General features: G+C 35.2%; 1 protein-coding gene across 1 annotated transcript; it reads right to left on the bottom strand.

The window, feature by feature from the left end:
- Window positions 1-7044: 7044 nt before the first annotated feature.
- On the bottom strand, window positions 7045-16027 carry LOC143566717 (putative RNA-dependent RNA polymerase 5). The gene is made up of 19 exons (XM_077053343.1): window positions 15513-16027; window positions 13069-13816; window positions 12849-12987; window positions 12417-12491; window positions 12124-12307; window positions 11826-12033; window positions 11647-11734; window positions 11413-11556; window positions 10801-10872; window positions 10660-10731; window positions 10467-10573; window positions 9549-9697; window positions 9227-9452; window positions 8900-9125; window positions 8670-8812; window positions 7893-8055; window positions 7660-7804; window positions 7425-7588; window positions 7045-7332 (listed from the first exon to the last, which is right to left on the bottom strand). Exons 1-19 carry the CDS (start codon window positions 15826-15828, stop codon window positions 7045-7047), a joined length of 3657 nt encoding a protein of 1218 aa, XP_076909458.1. The 5' UTR covers window positions 15829-16027.
- Window positions 16028-19488: the final 3461 nt, after the last annotated feature.

Below are 19488 nucleotides of genomic sequence, written 5' to 3'. Positions count from 1 at the left end.
TGATGATGATGATGATGATGATGATAATGATGAGAGATTATATGTGTTAAAAATACATTTTGAGGACTCTTGAAAAAGCATGATATGTGCTTTAAAAAGTAATAATATAGTAAGTGAATTTTTGTCTTTTCATCGGCGACTACCAGAAAAACAAAATACATAGTTCATAGTTGTTAAATCACATCTTATGTTAAATGTATTTTAATATGATTTACAATTATAATATATTAAAATGTTAATATGATACTCGTGTTATATGACTTATATCCCCTATGGTTTCAAACATGAACAATAAGTTTTGTTAATGTTCAAAAACTTGAAACAATTAAAAGAAAATATTTGTTTAACCTTTTATTTGAAAAAAATGAGATAATATTTTTTGCCATTCAAAATGGGATGGCCGGTGGCGGCGCAACTTGTTACCCGCTTACCTGACTCTCTATTGTAATTAGATTATTTTTATTATAATATGAATTAATTTGTCATTATAAAAATAGTTTTGCGATTTTTTTCTAAAAAGACGACAGTCTCAAAATGCACGTAAATACCTTCATTCGGGTTTGAACACTCATCACTATGCTAAGGGAAATTTATCAAATGCCACTCTAAAGAAAGAGCTCATATTTATCTAAGACTAGTAGACGGTAATCTCTCTTGATTTGTAAAGGTAACAATTTAATTTTCTATATTTATAAACAATATAAGGAGTTGGAAAAAATTATTACAATATCAATTTTTTAACAGTTTATAAGTTCTTTAGTGGTTTATTCATTAGCAAGTTGCCTAGTTTGACGGCCTCATGCTCATGCCCATGCCCCTCATGGCTTTTAATTAATTATCACTTGAAAATACAAATAATTATAATAATCACAACTACAATAATGAAATAAAATAGTTTAATTAACAATTCCAAACACCCACGTAATAGTTTGAAGAGTCTAGATTATAAGTTATTTAATAAATACTCATACAACCGAGTTGTAATTTATAAAACAAATGACAACCTGTTAACTCAACCGTATTAATATGAGTCTTTAATCTTCTAGTAAAAGATTACGGATTCAAGTCTCATAATTAGAGTAAACGATTTCCGACTTTCTTCTTTTCGCATCAAGCTTTTCCGCTCTTCGGTTCTGAAACAATAGGGTAAAGCTATAATAAAGATCGTAAACACTTATATTTAATTATTTATAAAACTATAAAAGTAACAAAATTTATTTAACAACATTAATAACTCTTTAATAACTTTAGGTTCGAGTTGTTTAGAAAGTCGTTACTCATTAGGTAGTTTAGATGTTGTTTGATGACCTAATGAGCTCTTAATTAATTATCCCTTGAAAAACACAAATAATAGCCGTAATAATATAAAACTACCAATTCCAAACACCCACGTAATAGTTTGAAGTTTGAACTGGAGTCTAGAATAGAAATTACTTAGGGTGCAACCGTAAACGAGCTAAGTCGCTCATAAGCTACTCGAGATCCATTAATAAAAATCTCGAAACAAGCAAGCTTTATTGAGCATGAGACTCAAATAAAACTACTTTAGCAATCATGCCCGAGCTAGAGCTTTGTATGAGAAGATCATTTAGACTCGTCAAGCCTTAACAAAAGGCGAGCTCCAACCAAGCTAAGGCTCGTTCGGGTTTTCCCAAATTGTATTAAATAAATAATTAAAGTATGTAGAAGTTATATAATAAATAATAAACAATCCGAGTTTAAGCCTAAATAAATGACTTATGAGCTTATGAGCTGAGCTCGAACTCTCATAAGTCAAAAGCCAAAACGAGACGAGCTTGAGCTCGGCCTCCGCTTTTTCACCCCTAAAGTTACTTAAATACAATAATAATAATATTATTAGTATATTACCATGTAAATCACATTGACTTTTAGTCAACCTTCTTAACCGGAGGAGTCGCCGGAGCTTTTTCCTGGTGATCCGGCACCTTAAACCGGCAAATCGGGCACGAATTACGAACTGAAAGCCACTGTGTGATACAATCCGCATGATACAAATGCCCACATGGAGCTTGCTTACATGATGAGACGTACAAGCTTTCCATGCACACGGTACAAACACCTAATGAGGGGCCCACCGTTGGCATGCCGGAAACTTTGTCACGTGCAAGTTCCTCCGGTGATGATTGTTTGGAGTTAACGGTAACGGTAACGGTGACGGTGTTGGTGATTAGATCGTCTAAGGATAAAGCTTGGTCGAGAACGAATGAATCAGACATGTTTGTTTGTTTGATGATCGTTTGTTGTTGTTGTTAAGGTTTTTGTTTTTGTGTTGGATATGAAATGTGTTTTGAAAGAGAGAGAGAGAAGATATGTTTTTTTATAAATAGAATGAAGAGATGATGAGAGTTATATAAACAAGGTCAATGGATCTTGTTTTCATCACTTATTTAAATTGGAGATTTACATTTGGCAATTTAAATATGACTAGTGGCACAAACGCGGGATATTTAATGGGCATCTCATTTATTAGTTACGGTACGGGAATGGTAACTGCATACGCTATCGTAATGGTGAAAAAACCGTAAAACTTAAAGTTGTAATATGACCATATGGTCCATATATATAGACCGTGTTCGTTCGTTCGTTGGTTGCGGTGACGGATCTGTAATTTGATATATAATTGTAAGAGTAATAACATATATTAAAAATGAAAAGGAAAAAAAAAAGAAATTGACATGAACACAAGGCACCTATATTTTCTTGGATAAACAAGGGTTTTTACCCCGGGGGCGATTGATTTTTTAGTCAGTTATAAGGAACAAATGGTAAAGGCAAAGCTATGTATAAATTCCAAGTTCATCATCATTCTCAATCAGAAGCCGTCTTGCTGTACAACGTCATTATAGGCTATACAAAACCACCCACTACATCCATCGCTGACCAAGGGTTCTGAATCAACGACGATGGGCAATCGGAGAAGAGAGAGAGAGATAAATACGATCATGCTTCAGTGAACCACCACCAACGACGGCGGTCCTCTCCGAGCTGTAAACCACCGCCATGGGTTCCCAAATATATAGATTCCGGCCATAGTAAAGATGTCCACCAAGTAACCGGTTAACACAGCTGAATTGAAAGAGAGATTGATAATAATAATAATTACTTCAATAAAGAACCTGATGATGGTGATAATAACTGTAGAGCGAGAGAAATGTGATAAAAAGTCAATAACAATGCATTAGGAGAAGGTGGGCCATACATACAACACGTGTTTGGTTCAGAAGATACAATTTCATGAATAGTAGAAATGTGACTGACAATATTTTCCTTTTTAATATATATATATATATATATAATACAAAACATTATACACTACCTAAGTATTAATTCGATTACCAAAGGGGCATTTTGTCTAATGACATATTTGTGACTTATAAGGTGGTCAGTTCCATAGAAATCAAGGGTTTGAATCTCGTGATGAACATTGGTGTAATATTATTGTTGTTAAAAAGTATTAACTCGATTTTATTTACTACACTTCCATATAGCAATTTATCAAATAACCAAGGATTAATCAACCCCAAGTTGGAGTGCAAACCAAACGTCATTTTATAAACAAGTTTGAGCTCGAGATTCACGCACCAAATTCGACGAGGGTTGCAATCATAAACATATATAATAACTTTTATTTTTATGTAAGTACATAATAGTTTTATAAAAATAGTTAAACAGACATTTAATAACTAATAAACGATTAGAAGTTGAGGCTGAAATTTAAACATAGATTTAGGACGAGCCTAATAACTAATAAACGATTAGAATTTGAAGCTGAAAGTTATTAAGGTGTCACACACTAATTTAATCAGTTTAAGTGGTCTATGAGTCTATGACTTAGCTTGTTTACCCCTCTCCCATGAAAGTACCGGCCAAAATTCAAATAAGGAGGTTAGGATTTAAATTTTATATGTTGTAAGAAAACATAATGTACGTATAAAGTATAAACGTCACCAAGATTTTAAAAGGTTATAATATTAAATATCACTGTCAATTTAATTTAATATATATTTATTTAGTTATAGATAACAGCATCAAGATGCCCTTTTGACTATTTGAGTTTCGAGGATATGTATTGTCAAATTGGCACAAAGTATGTGACATGCCACTTGAGGATGTTATATTACAAGTTGTTTTAGTTTTATTATAAGTCAAATAAGTATTTCAAATTTTAAAAATTTAATTAAAATTGGTGCAAATGGTAAGAAACTAAGAAGGTGGAGAACGGGAAACCCGTCCCTTAAGGGCATCTGGGAACAATGACGAAAACGAGATGACTCTCTATCCGTAAAACAAAGAAAACGTATAATAATATTAACTTATCAACAAACTCTTAGTACACGGTACATCTTAAACACTGGAACACCCTACAAACTACATGTTAGTGAGTAGTGACCATTAACGAACTCATTTGGAACTTTTAAAGATTGACTCAAAACCATGAGCATTTGCTTGTGACACACTCCCGCCACCAATTCACTTGTACTCCATGCATGACTCTCGTTCTTCAAGGGCAACACTGTCGAATGGTGTGGTTAAGCTTTTGCTTCCTAGCTAAAGGAATGCTTGACAAACACATATCATGACATGACGTGCAGTGAACACCATCCCCGTTAACAGTCATTAATTTTCACGTATTTGGCTTGACAAACGTCTTGTGATATTTTATACTAACAAAGACTAGTCTATCATCCCACATACAATTTAGGTTCATTAGTTTCACCCTGTCTCTAATCATAAAAATAACCCTAACACGCAAAGAATGTCTGCTCAAGTGAGTATACATTCCTAAGGCCATCTGTTGTGAATTGTATGGTGTGGTGTGATGACCTGCCACATTTGTACAATGGGGCGGAACACTGTCACACGTAGGGCTATATGAGGCATAATCAGAGGGATTACAAAGAGTTTTAGCGCTTGATGCAAGATATGTTTTTTTATTATTATTTATTTAATATATAACCATATATTTATCTCCACCTCGACCAACTATTACATTTCACCTCTTCATAACACATGTGACATGTCGATTAATATGCAAGTGAGACACCTCCTAGCTCCTGCAAGGGTGGTGCACTTACATTTCACATCCACCATAATGGATAGCCTAATATAAATATATAATATATATTATACTTTTTAAAATTAACACACTCCAATAATCATAAACGCACATATGTAACACCTTTCTAGAAGGACTCTTACCTTGAAATTTTGGCTCGTGACAATTATAGGTACCAACTAGCATTGACAATTAACCGAAAGAACTCGTGTTGGCAAATATAGGTACTAACTAGCGTTGGCAAGTATAGCGACAAGATATAGACATGATGAGCCAACATATTTATCTACTTTTGTTTTGTAAAAACAGTCAAATTATATTATAGGATATTTAATGTATTTTTCACAACATAAACTGATCAATGAACTCCACGACAAAGATGACACGCATTTTTCTAATTTAGTTAAACTTCCATATGTTACGTGTAGACAAAATTTTGGTAAAGCTATTACCTTGGACAAGGATAGGAATGGTAACCTAATTTAACTTTTATGGCAAAATCATAGTCTACATGTCATGCCTTTTAACGATTAGTAAAATACTTCAATATGTCAAATTGCATGGAAATTATTTTCTTAATTGATCATTAAAGTCGCATTTGGAGTTTGCATGCTGGTCTAATAACATGAGGGTAATGGTTAAGGCTTGAGATCTTAAGGTCTCAGGTTTGAAACATTATTCAATGGGTTTTTTTCACGGTGATGGGTTTTTTCCTTGATGGTGTTCCTGAGCGAGTCAGGCTTAGAGTGTCAGGATCAGTCTAGATATTTGACACCTTTTTCTCAAAAAGGCTCACTCATGTATTGAACTTAGTTCAAAACGCTGTTGAAATAATGTTTCATATACAGTTGTTTTCTAGACTTTGTTAACTTCTTTTGTAAGCAGTGTTGTGTTTTATTTAATAAAATGTATTTGTGTTTCAACAACTTGAATTTTAACTTTATTGTCTATTATATCTAACGTTGTGTTACCGTCTTTAATAAATGAAATAAAAGAAGGCAAATAGAATTGAAAAGATATGGAAGGGAATAATATAATGTAATTTCGTGTTCTAAAGGTCGAAAGAAAGAAAATAAATTAAAGATAAAAGAAAATTTACAACTTTGCAAAGGCATTTAACTATTTTATTTACGTTAAGTAGAAGAATAAAATCCGTAAATGATAAATCTTGTTTTGGATTTACATAATATCGGTCCATTCTAAAAGGAAAGTGAGGAGGAAAGATTTGTACTTATATACTCTTCTTTCTATTCCATTGTATTAAAAAATCTAAAAACACAAACATTTTTGTAGTCTTGTTTTCCCTTTCTTGTACCTGTCTCTTTTAAAAAATGGTTTGGGAACACATCGTAAGTTCCAAACGTTTGGACTTAGTCATACAAACAAATAAAAGGATCATAGCTTGTTAAAAATAAAATTCACATATTCACATAGGATCATAGCCAAACTTATGGTGACTACTATGGAGAGCAAAAACCAAAAGATAACCGAAAACCAAACAGTTAACCAAAATTAATCACAAAACAAACAAAATCGACGGTTATGGTTAGGTACATATGATTAACCAACATTCTGTTATGGTTGTGACTAACATGTCTCCTTTAACTGACTTTAAATGAACCAAACCTTGTATTTTTTATGTTTTTCTTTTCGAATTTTATACCTCTATTTAAATCTTTTATACCTCTTTATACAACTTTGAACATTTATGTTGCAACTATCTAGAAAATAACTTGAAACACCATAACCAAGCTTGACGACGACATATTTCAGCTTCGAAACTTTATAATTGAGCTTGGAACATCATGGCTGAACTAATTTTAATCAAACAGTTTATTCAATCCTAAAAGTGATTCAGTTATTTTTTTTAATATAACACAGCAATCTGGTAATCACTCATACATATTACATCAAATGCAATCCTATAGATACGACAACATGGCTACCTACGACTCAAACGTTACAACTTACAACAAATCCTTAAAACTCATATAATACATGCTGGCGTGGCTATTCTGAATCGAAATTAACATGGATAATACAGTTGATTTGAAAGGAAATGACCTTCCAGGGGTTTTACTCTCGTGAAACGAGCATAAAGCCTCACCAGCTACCTTCCATGCAAACCCGCACTTTCTAAGATCTGTGAACTTAATAGCATAGTCATAACTTACATGATAGATGGCAAGGGCTTCGTTGTAAATATCCTCGAGTTTCCTAGTACTCGTTGCAAAATTTTCAGCCTCATATAACATCTGCATTATTGATTTACAAACGATTATTAAATTGTTTTCTAACTAGACAAGTCGGTCGTGTGGCTAAAATAAAATTTTAGAAGAACCGAGACCTTTTTATATTTATTCATCACGATATTTGCCGAGTCGTTTTTTGATTCATCTCCAGACTGCATGGCTTTAGACATGTCCTGCCTGTATGACTCGTACCTCATCTTCCATAAATTTAAAACGGGGCCTGGTATCTCGACGTTAAAACACGGTAGTTTCCAGATTTCTACATACCACAAAAATATTAACTACAATACCTCATAAGGTAAACATAAATGCAGAACTGACACGGCTCACCACGTATCAACGCATAATCAGGTTGATAATTCTTTGCTCTATCATAAATTTCTCCTAAAATAGAAGAAGAATTATATGATTTGTTGGCGTACTTCTCCAGATAATTGGGATATTTATCCGGCAATAAACCTCTAGGGATATCAACCTATTTCAGAAACACAAGAGAAATGAAGTGAGTCGTGCTTATAGATATAAAACCTTTACTATAGGAAAGATGAGAACAGAAATCTAACTGTTTTCCCGCTTTTTGGTGCATCGAGTGCATCATAGTACAAATCAACTAACTGCAACAGCTTTTCTTTAATCCGACGCTTTTCATTAACATCATTTTCTCCCAAAGTAAGATATTGATCTATATATGCCTGCCAGCTATCAGCTGCTGTACCAGCTTCCTTACTGAAAGAGTAAACGCTACTAATTGGTGCAGTAGTTTGTTTTAAAACTCGATCAGATTAGGCTCTTTTTTTTTCATTTTATATACTAGAGGTGGAAATTTCGACCCATTCCTTATGAATGGATCAATCGGTTACGTTTTATCTAACAGTCAAATAACTAAAAAAATTAATATTGCTGACAAAATGGGTCAACAGTTGGGCAACATGTGCTTCTCATGACTAAATCGTCCTATCTCCAATGGGTCAAGTAATTCAAAACAGCGAAGGAAACGGGTCAAAAGTCACCCAAACCGTGTTCTTATTAAATAAAATATTACAAAGTCCTTTGTTCAAATTATGTAATTATTAAAAATATAAAAAATAATTGTAATCGTATGTCGAAAATAAGAAATCGTTGATAGAAATTATTTTTTTTCTTGAAAGCCAAACCAACCGACCCACACTGATGGCCCATTTTGACCCGAACCTACCCAAACCACTTGACACATCCATTTTGCCAGCTCTAAAAGTACATATACCGATCTTGTGTTAAGAGAAAGGATTATGTAGGCTATGTAGCAATGGAAATTGCAAAAATCAACAGAAATATAAAAAGTATAAAGTGAGGAAACATACCCATGTTTTTGGGATGCAAAAAGTAGGGCTAAAATCTCATTCTCTCTTTCCTCGTCTGAAAGCTCCCTAGGTTTCTTGCGAGGTGCACTTGGGGTCGAGTACTTCCTTTTCCATGGTTCACTTGGTTTGAAGTAATGTAATAACTGAAATTTGTCAACAAAAAGACAGATAACTTTTTAAGCTTTTTTTTTTTTATCCAATATAACATAACCCGAAAAATTCATGCATACCTGTGGGTTTCTACAGACCCAATATGTATCTCCATCAAAATCACCATTGGCAATTTCGGTTCCCACTGATCTCTCGCCCTTTGTGGAGAAGAAAATACCATATTTAGCATTTCCAACAAATTCTTCCAATTTCTCAACATATTTTGCATTCATAATGTGTACATCTCCGAAGTCAAGGCCTGGATTTCTATAAACCAGAACCTTTCCTGATATTTGACCGTTCTCGCTGCATAATACACAAAGAATGATAGGTATCAAACTAACTCCTAAAATCTAACTGAATACAATGAGAATAACTTATGAAATGAAGTAGAAACTAACACTTACAGAATGACACAAACTTCATCACTGTTTAAGGTTCCAGTAGGGTCCGCTGTCCCTATTAAATAATAACTTTCGTTAACTGGAATCCTTCCAGCACGAAGCCCTTTTCGTTCTTCATTTGCTAAAATGGACAACCGGTATTGAAGATATGGTTCATCAAGTGGAATCCCGGAACCAATCATTGATACTGAAGTTGCAGAATCATCCATTTGCGCATAGTTTAGACCCACTGCACAAAGAAGCACATCAGATCAATCTGACTTAAAAAGGTTTTGACATGTTTATATACAAGCGGGTCAATTTGAATTCATTAGACTAAAAGTACCTCTTACTGCTGCACGCATGCTTGAGGATACTTTTTGGGCATCTTGCAATGCAATTTCCAGTAGTTCCAAAAAGTAACTTTTAGGAACACCTCCTACGGCTAAAAGTGCTATCAAGTTCTTTGACAGGGCAGCTTTTCTTGGCTTACGACTGAAAATTTAAGAAAAAAAATGCACATTAACATTTTCCCATTAGTTATCTAAGCTGTATAAAAATATGGCCTTTATGGAAGTTTAATCGTTCATCGAGAAGTTCATGTATGTTCAATTATTTAATAAACGAACGAACATGAACATGTCTTGTTCGCTCATTTATGTCTGTGAATGTTCGTTCATTTAAGTTCATTTATGTTTTTTCATTACTTCATTTACGATTTCTCGATTATGTTCATTTATGTATGTTAGTTGACATTTATTTAAGTTTGTTTGATCGCGTTTGCCATTATATTCATTTTTAACTTTTTTTGGCCCAATACTAACTTAGTCTAGTACTAATACCTTTTTAGGCCTAACAAATTGTTCTTCACATTACCTTTAACTAGTTTTAGATCAGTTATGTATGTTCATATGTGTTCAGTTACGTTCGCCTATTTTTGTTTATGAACCATTCACTTATATTATACGAGCATGTTCAGTTTCTTAACGAACGAGCACAGACAAGAAAACCCCCGCTCGTTTAATTGTTTGTGTTAAATGAACGAACACGGGCATGCACCAGCCATGTTCTTTCGGTTCATTTAGAAGCCTATCGATAAACACAGCTTGGTATAATAAATAACTATCCAGATTATAGGATGGTAAATAACCTAACTATTTGCATGCATTAGGGTACACCTAAAATCAACGAATTGGTATTAAAAGTGAAAGAATTACTTATTAAACAATAATCACAATATTATTAAAGTAGTCTAATAAAGTACCTTACGGAAACTATCTCCAACGAACTGAATGAAGTTAAATCTGAAAGTTTAGGATCTTTCTCAACCTTTATCATTGAGGGTCTGACTTGAATTGTTCCATTTTTAAGCTTAATAAAATATCAAGAAAATAAACATAACTAGTTGTTCTTTCAGGTATATCGGTTTATAAGAAGCTTAAGCAAGAACATTTTACCTTTTTGTTTACAAGAAGAGTTCCTTTGACGGCATAACCGTCTTTGAACAAGCGGCACTGGACAAGCAAAGGCTAATACAAATGTAGAAACAAATGTTATGATCTAGAAGATTCTAGAAACAACGAAGCATTAAAAATTACCGGTTCTCTAATGCAAGATTCTTTGCCTATAATCCCAAGTGATTCTCCCTCACGCTTGAGAAGATCCACAAACTAGTAATTTGAGAAATAAAGAATGGCAATCATAAGTTGAGACTACTTTACATTAATCAACCACTTAACAAGTCAACTAAAAAGTCATAATTTGAGAAATAAAGAATGACAGTGATAAGTTGAGACTAGTTTTACATAATTAATAACTTAACTTAAAAAGACAACTAAAATGTCATAATTTGAGAAATAAAGAATGAAATCATACGTAGAGACTAGTCAACAAAAGTAATCTCTTAACTTAAAAAGTCAACAAACTTGATTTTTAACATATATGTCCAATTTTACATGATTACGCCCCGAAACTTATAAAATCCCAGAAAATGCATATATGCCCTTCTTGTTTGCATGATTAAGTTACTAAACTTCATATGAGTGACTTTTTGTTGACTTTCTAAAAGTACAGGAACATAAGCAGAAAAATACAAGTCCATGGACTTTTGTGTGAATTCAACAAAAGTCCATAGGTTTTCAGGGCATGTGCCCATTTATATATGATCAGTAGAAGCCTAGAAGTGTATAAATATAAGAGAAAAACAATACTTCATAACCGTCATCCTTTAAGCCATCAGCTTCAAAGAAATCTCTAGCACACAAAATTGCTAAATCTTCTGAAATAAACCCTGTCCCATCTGTATGAATCAACGGTTTCCCATCTTCATCACAAACAAAAAAGCCAAATTCATCCTGTAATCCATAATAACATGGGATAAAATATATATTGTAGAAAAGTAGAGGAAAAAATAAGACATTAAGATGAACAAAGATGGGGTATACACGACAACGTATGTCTTCGATTCTTTCAACATTCACTGAAGCGAGATCAACACGAAGCTTTATTGAATTTGATAGGGCAAGTGCACATCTGCAACGAAATATAAATGTTCAAGTTCAACCGGTTTAACCCATTCTGACCCGTTACTCAACCTCAACAAACGGAAAATTTGCACACTAACCTAGAGACGTATTTGGCCATGCTGGAGACCATATGCACATGCATGAACAGACACCTTGCCTCATGATTTGTTTTTTTCAACAAAATGCAATTGTCTTTCTCAACCCACGGTGCATGAGATTCTTTTCTAATAAAAAAACATTTTATTGATGACCGTGGTTTCTTCGTATTGTCATCTTTAGTTTTTTTCCTATCGCCTTCTTTGAATGCTGAAAACATATCACAAGCTTAAATATGATTTACAAATCACCATACCAGATGAAAAAAAAAATAATCAAAAAGGAAACTAATAAGCTCACCAAAAAGACGATACTGACGCAAACCGACTGAAATCCCACCAGAAAGCCTTCGATAAATAGCAATAGGGCTACTATGATTGGATGGCATGTCATATTTTTGATCATCTACAAATTGGATGATTAACACGTTGTCGTCTCCAAGTTCCCTTTGTAAGTGAGTTCTTCTTGTATTAAGATACGGTCCCTGAAACGTTATTACAAGAAGTAGCACCACATAATTACATCAAAGATATATTAAATCAAGATTTGAGATCCTAGGCGGCTAAAAAAATGAAGAGCAACAAACTACAAACCTTGAACTGTTGAGCTCCATCTGTATCCACATAGCAATGATAAATATGTGTCTTGCCAGAATCCCAATCAAGATGCTGCAATATAAAAGATGAAATAGCGGTTGTGAAACCGAAATTCAAATTAAATTACCAATACTAAAATGTGAATACTTGCATAGCCAAAATGCAATTGATGTAAATTGTCCTTTGGTTGTATTATTTCTATTACCGGAAACCATCTGAAAAATGGACCTTTGTTGATGTCTACATTGTAACTAATAATACAATGACATAATCCAAAACAAATTGATATCGAGGTGACGCTTAACGTTGTTTTGACTTTTTTATGTTGTGTAGCCTTAATGCAACCTTTAAATACTTGGGTGACCCAATGTATAACTTATCATTGAGATTTATAACTAAATCATGAACAAGTATTGCATTATTACATACCATTGCCCTATCACATCGTTCAATAAATCTGCTTCCATACTTTGCCCATATTTTTTCTTCAAAATCAAACATTGTCATTGTTTTCATTCTATGTATTTCAATGGCATCTTCATCAGATACCACATCTTCAAGCGTATTCCTGTTCACAAATTCGACTAAATTTCAGTAAGCGGATATAAAAGCACCCTACATAAACATTAAAGGCTGGATATTTACTAACCTCCCTACATAACTATATACCAAAAACGTTTTCCTAAATTCGAGTTCAGAAAGGAGTAACGACTGGTGACTAATTGCAAGACTGTTTGTGGGGCCACCGATACTCTCACACTGTGTTAAACTACGCTGATGTGGAATTAGAGAACCGTTGTGCATGGCACTTGAAGTATCAAAGAAGTGGCTAGGGTTTGTACCCTTTAAACTTGAGCATGGTGAGAGTATCTGTTTCTCTTTGCAAGACGGTTTACTAACTGCAAGACTGTTTGTGGGGCCACCAATACTCTCACACTGTGTTAAACTACGCTGATGTGGAATTAGAGAACCGTTGTGCATTGCACTTGAAGTATCATAGAAGTGGCTAGGATTTGTAACCTTTGAACTCGAGCATGGTGAGAGTATCTGTTTCTCTTTGATCACAGATAACTGATGTCTAGTATTTGAAGAGTCAAACCAGTTTCGACTCACATTACTACAATTTGTGTCATCTAGATCACAACCTGGTAAGAATATTAGTTGTTTTTGAACCCGGTTTGTAGCATTTGAAGATTCGGCAAAGTGATAAGTAGAGTTATTCGGAACTGCATCCTCGAAACCCGAAAATGGCACGGGTGTAATTTTCTTTGAATTTGGAGAACCAGAGCCATCATTTGGAGATCCAGAATAGTAGTCAAGAATGGTTCTAGTGTTTGAACTAGAACCAGGTGAATGTACTGACTGCTTGGAATTCGGAGAAATGAAGTGTGCAGATTCTGCACCCCAAACAAGAACACAATTTAGCAATTATTATTATACCAGACTTCTTGACTGTTAATTTGTTTCTTTATACAGCAAACGGTTAAACTTAAATGTTAAGGTAAGGCTCATATAAGTAAACTAACAATCAGTATCATAGATACAAACTCAGATCAACGTACAGCAATAAGTATCATTATTCATTATTCTATAAGTAGTTAGAAATCGCGCCTAGGCACCGATAACTGGAAATAGGCCCTCAATCGATTCGATTTTGGCTAATCGGACCTATTATTTGGAAATCAATCAAAGCAGTCAAAACTTGTCAAAAATGGTCAAAACTTGTCAAAATTGGTCAGATTTCGGTCAAAACTGACAAGTCATATATAAAATTTCATGTGTATACATATATTTGAAAATTTACAAATAAAATTCCAATCCCATTAACCTCTAGTCGGTACCCCCACCGCCCAACTAGCGCCTAGTGAATCCCACAACATATAGCTAAGAACAATTCTACAATAAGTATATCATTATTCTATATGTAGTTAAATTCTACACATTTAATAGGCCTCTTTCAAGTTTCAATCACAGTTATGAGTGATTCACATGTATATGATGAAAACACCAAATTAGATGCATAAACCCTTAATGGCTAAATCACATTAAAAAAAAACAAAAAAGGTAAGTAAAACTCTCACAATGTGATATACAGGTGTGGGATCGGTACAAATGAAATTAACCTGCTAACGTGCAAATAGTTCTATACTTACGATTTTTAACTAGAGTAATTACACTAAGAAAATGAAACAGAGTAATAACTACTCCAATTCAAAAATGTAGAGTAATAAAAGTTAATCTACTGTTAGCTTAACTATAATTGCGCTATCATAATTAGGAGTGCAGACGAGCCAAGCTGTTCGCGAGCTACTCGAGCCCGAATCGACAAAATCTCAAAACGAGCCAAGCTTTATTAAGCTCAAGCCAAGCCTCAAATGAGCGCAAGCTCGAGCCTTGTATGGAAGCTCGTTTAGGCTAGTCGGGCCTTAACGAGCCTTGTGTATTTATAAGTTTTACCTGTTTTGTACTTCTATGTATTAATTTCACACTTCACAGCCGAAAACACGAGCTCGAGCCAAGTTCTCAAGATACATAAAAATAATTTAAAATATATATAAATTAATTATATATAATAAACGAGCCGAGCCGAGCCGAGCTCGAGCTTTATAAAAAGAGCTCAAAACGAGCTTGGCCTGTTTACACCCATTCATAATTACTAGGGGTGCAAAACAAGCCGAGCCAATCGAGCTGCTCGAGATCGGCTCGTTTAAAAGCTTGATCGAGACGAGCTTAATTGAGCCCAAGCCTAAAAGTAAGCTAGCTTAATCCTTTATATAATCTTTTAAATATATAATTAATAATTATTAATTAATATATGTAATGTTATGAAAAATTAATTAAACATAACTAAATAATATAATATTATTTAATACTAAAATTATAATTGAAAAAAAAATCATAAAAAGAGTTATAAATATATAAATATTAATTAATAAATAGTTAACTCGCCAAGCTCGAGCTTGAATATCTACTCACGAGCTCAAGCTCGAGCTCCGTGTAAGTTAAACGCGGTTCAATTGCACTCCTAATAATTACGACCTAAAATTAATAATAATAACAGTAACTAACTAACAACAACGCAATAAGCATTACTGGAATTGCTCAGAGGACTTCCATCAGTAACCGAAACCGCCGGCGATCGCTTCTGAGGCAACACACGATCCTCCTTTGGTGACGTGGCAGTTTCCTTGTAGGCCATAAAACAAATGAAACGCGAAAACTCACGGATTTCTTTCGAATTACCGATTTTAGTCAAAATTTCGATCGCCTTTGCTTCGGTGAGCTTCGATAATGACCGGCGAGCGGCAATATCTGGCGGTGGTACGGTTCTCGTGGTGCAGATTTTGGTGATCAGTTGTTCAATTGAAGGTTGTAGAGGAATAATAACTTCAGTTGAAGAATCAGTCATTTTTATTGTATAAATAATAATAATAATAATAATAATAATAATAATGTGAGAGTGAGTATACTATACACCGGCTGAGTGAGTGAGTGAGTGTGTTTATTGATCGCCGGTGGTGACGTGGCGGTTAAGGGTTTGGTGAAGTGGTGATGGTGATTGTGGTTTTATTTAAGTAACGGATGGATTTATAGGAAGAGTAAATTATTGAATTATTTTACTATTTGAATTTGGAATTTTATTGTTTGTTTTATTTATATTCTTGGAGGTTAAGGAAACAAGATGGGACCCACGTGAACAGTAGCAAAAAGCTTATCTCGGTCCCACGTTAACAGTAGCAAAATTAACGCTGAGTACTTCGTGCGCGACTCCCATTGGCTAAAGGTAGCCCGAACCGGCCACGAGTCCGGATGAACGAAACCCCTAGCGGTCCACCTATTGAGGGATTTCCAGGATAAAACCCGACCCCCACGCCCGTCAAACCGCATGACAGCGAGGAGCCGGTAAAATCGGGTGATATCATGACTCGAACCCTAACAAGTCATGGTCATCCCTCAGTACTGTAATTGGGAAAATAAATTCGGTAAAAACCAATTACATAAAAAAAACAATATCTACTCACGAATCGAGCTCGAATTCCGTGTAAGTTAAACGAGTTGGCTCGTTTGTACTCCTAATAATTACTACCTAGAAATAATAATAATAATAATAACAACTAGCAACAAAAACATTACTCGAATTGCTTAGAGGACTTCCATAAGTAACCGAAACGGGAGGTGATCGCTTATGCAGCAACACACGATCCTCCTTGGATGACTTAACAGATAGTTGGCGCTCCACCGCAACATTGTGATATAATTTGAGAATGAATGTTTAGGCTAACAATGACAAAATTCAAGAATGAATGTTTAAGGTCGTGATGAATCGCATATATAAATACTTGATATGCTCGATATTAACCAATATAAAACATATATGGGGAAAAAACAGACTTGATTTTTGAGACTCACCCACTATCCATCTGAATATTTGATATTGAGTCAAGTACAAGGTAAGAGATCTTTCTCTCATACAGGGAGACAAGGAGAGCCTAATATGCTCCATATTAGACAATGTAAAGCATGTAAGAGAGACTTGATTGCGGAAGCACCCATTATACACTTGATTATGAAATACGTACGGGTAAGATACTTTTGTATCACATTATAAAATGAGGAGAGCTTAACTTGTTTCATAACAATATGGAGCATATTAACCATGTCAAAATAGAAAAAGAGCGTGCCAATATCGCGACCTCTATTAAATCTCACCATTTTTTTTTATTTTTTTTTTGTGTTGGCTAGTGAAGGACTGAAAGCTTCAGGAGGAAGATTCAAACGGGAAGTTTTTTTGTGGTGGCTAGTAAATGTAGAGCATGTAGGGAACTATAGCATACACAAACCTATAGGAGAATCTTAGCAGATAAATGGTGTGTACGAAAAAAAAAATCAAACAGGTAACTAGAAAACAAAAGTCAAATCAATATCTTTTGATAATATATCATAAGATACGATTGTCACTTAAAAGAATTAGGTTATGAAAAAGTTTTGGTCAAAACTTAATTAGACTAAGGGGTGTGAGGGCTTCGGTGGGGGCTCCAGCAGAGCCAAGAACCAATAATATTATTACGTGTGTCAGAGAGAGAAACTGGATAAGGGGGGTGTTGGAGCCCCTGGTGGAGCCCTTGGCCCCTGGTGTGGAGGGGCTCCAGCGAATTTTTTTTTTTAATTTTTTTTATAAATATATTCAAACAACATAATATTAAAAAAACACATAAATTATTAAAAAAACACATTAATATCTAAAATTCAAATTACAAAAAAAACATACTAAAAATTAACCCATAAACGTGTTCAATGAATCGTCGTCAAGATAATCTGAATCAAGGTTTGGGAACCAATTTCCAGCCATTTTTTTAAAAAAAAGTTGAGAAGATGAATTGATTTTGGGTGATGGTGTGAAGTTTTTGTATAAAAATGGGTGAAATGGAGTATAGTTTATATAGAAAATATTTTTTTTTTGTTTTTTTCGGCTGGTCAAACACCCCAACGAGTGAAAAACCCTCAAAAATTGTGCCCTCCTCTATCTTCTCCCGCTACCATGCTCACGGCTATCCAAAGCGCCTCTCTAGCGCCCCTGTTGGTGTGGTATTAGCGCCTGGGGGCGCGAGCGGAGGGGCTCTAGCGCCCCCTTTGAAGCCCCCACACCCTCAGTCTTAGCTAACTTGACTTCAGTCAAAAAGTTTGGGTTCAAAATATGTTTGACATCTATATTTCACGCATAAAGTCGTTATTTCCGAGTCAGGCTTCTTTTTTCTTTTTTTTCTTCTTTTTCTATAGACCCACTTGAGTACGTTGATACGTTTATTTATTTTTATGTGAATATAAAGTTGGGGTTGTGAAGAAACACTAGATGACCCCGACAGATTAAGGATAATCTTAGGGTTAAGTAGATGTTTCCCACGAGGGTTAGGTCCGGCAAAGATGGCTATTCTTCTCAACCTGCAAAACAGACACCGTAAGCTCGTCACTGAGAGGGGGGGTTCCTCCTTGTGACCACCCTCCGGCGTGAGAATCAGACTAGGTTGCTCTGAATATAAGTGTATATAGAGAGAAATAGCTAGAGAGAAGATGATGATACCGTTCCAGGGTGTTGGAGTATTTATAGCCGAAGGTAGGTTTCCAAGCAGGTACGGCCAGCTGTATATAATATTCCTTTTCCACCAACTATGGGATACGTTCGCGCCATGATGAGAGTTGGTGGGTAGGCAGCGGCTGATAGTGACATTTTGTACTGGAGTGTGTTCCTCCTCGTACTATTGTCAGTGAGTTGTCACCCTGTGATTGGTTCATGGGTTGCTTTTGTCATATCTTGTCTATTTGTCCATACCTTGGTAGGTATAGTACAAAAGATCTTCTAGAAGCGTACGGACTGGCTCTTTTGGGCGGGAATATTCCCGCCCTGCTCATTCCTTATTCAGGTGACATTACTGAAGTATTAAGAGTTAGTGCCTTATACGTGTAGCCTTACTGTTAGTGCGGGTAGCCTTCCTTCTTGGCTTGTACCCACAGCTGCGGGGACAGGCAGGGTACTGTACCAAGGGAGGCTTTCCTGCGGGGACAACTGGCTTACTGCGTGTAAGGTCTTGATCTCTCTGAGCATGGTGGGTCCTGCGGATCCAGTTGGTCTTTGCGTAGACGTACCTCTTCAAGGTGAGTCTTGTGGGTCCAACTGAGCTTTGCGGGAACCTACCTCTTCAAGTCCCCCCAGTCAATTGTTCTTCTCATGAATTGTTAATAAGTGATGGGAACTTTTGGATTTTAAGCAAGGGGCTTTAAAAAGGGGTTTTCATTTTATAAGGTTCTCCGTGGGGATTCTTCCCGCAGTTTTCCTAATGTCACTTGCAGAAAATTCCCGACTTTTCTGCCTGATCTTTGGGTATGATGCGGGTAGGTGTGTAACCTCTTCGCAAGTCGGGAGCGTTGAGTTTCACTTGTGTAGATTCTCCACGAGGTTTTGGTAGTTTTAGACATAGTGATCAGTTATGTTAAACAACCAATTCCACCTTGAAGCTTCAAACAATCTAGTTCTCAACGTTTCCGCCATGCGGGGGTGTTATTTCTCTTTCCG

The sequence above is a fragment of the Bidens hawaiensis genome, unplaced genomic scaffold (assembly GCF_021521415.1).
Source record: "Bidens hawaiensis isolate Kalapana, Puna unplaced genomic scaffold, B.hawaiensis_p1.1 tig00001236_1, whole genome shotgun sequence".
Taxonomy (NCBI): Eukaryota; Viridiplantae; Streptophyta; class Magnoliopsida; order Asterales; family Asteraceae; genus Bidens; species Bidens hawaiensis.
The sequence above is the reverse complement of the archived record's forward strand: the minus strand, read 5'-3'. Positions and strand labels throughout refer to the sequence as shown.

What these genes read in the sequence shown, in the direction of transcription:
- LOC143566717 (XM_077053343.1), bottom strand. Translation starts at nt 15,828, where the DNA reads ATGACTGATTCTTCAACTGAAGTTATTATTCCTCTACAACCTTCAATT. An exon ending in CATGCGTGCAGCAGTAAGAG is followed by an intron (nt 9,453 to 9,548) that starts GTACTTTTAGTC and finishes TTCTTTGTGCAG; the next exon opens with TGGGTCTAAACTATGCGCAA. An exon ending in CACCAAAAAGCGGGAAAACA is followed by an intron (nt 7,805 to 7,892) that starts GTTAGATTTCTG and finishes TTTCTGAAATAG; the next exon opens with GTTGATATCCCTAGAGGTTT.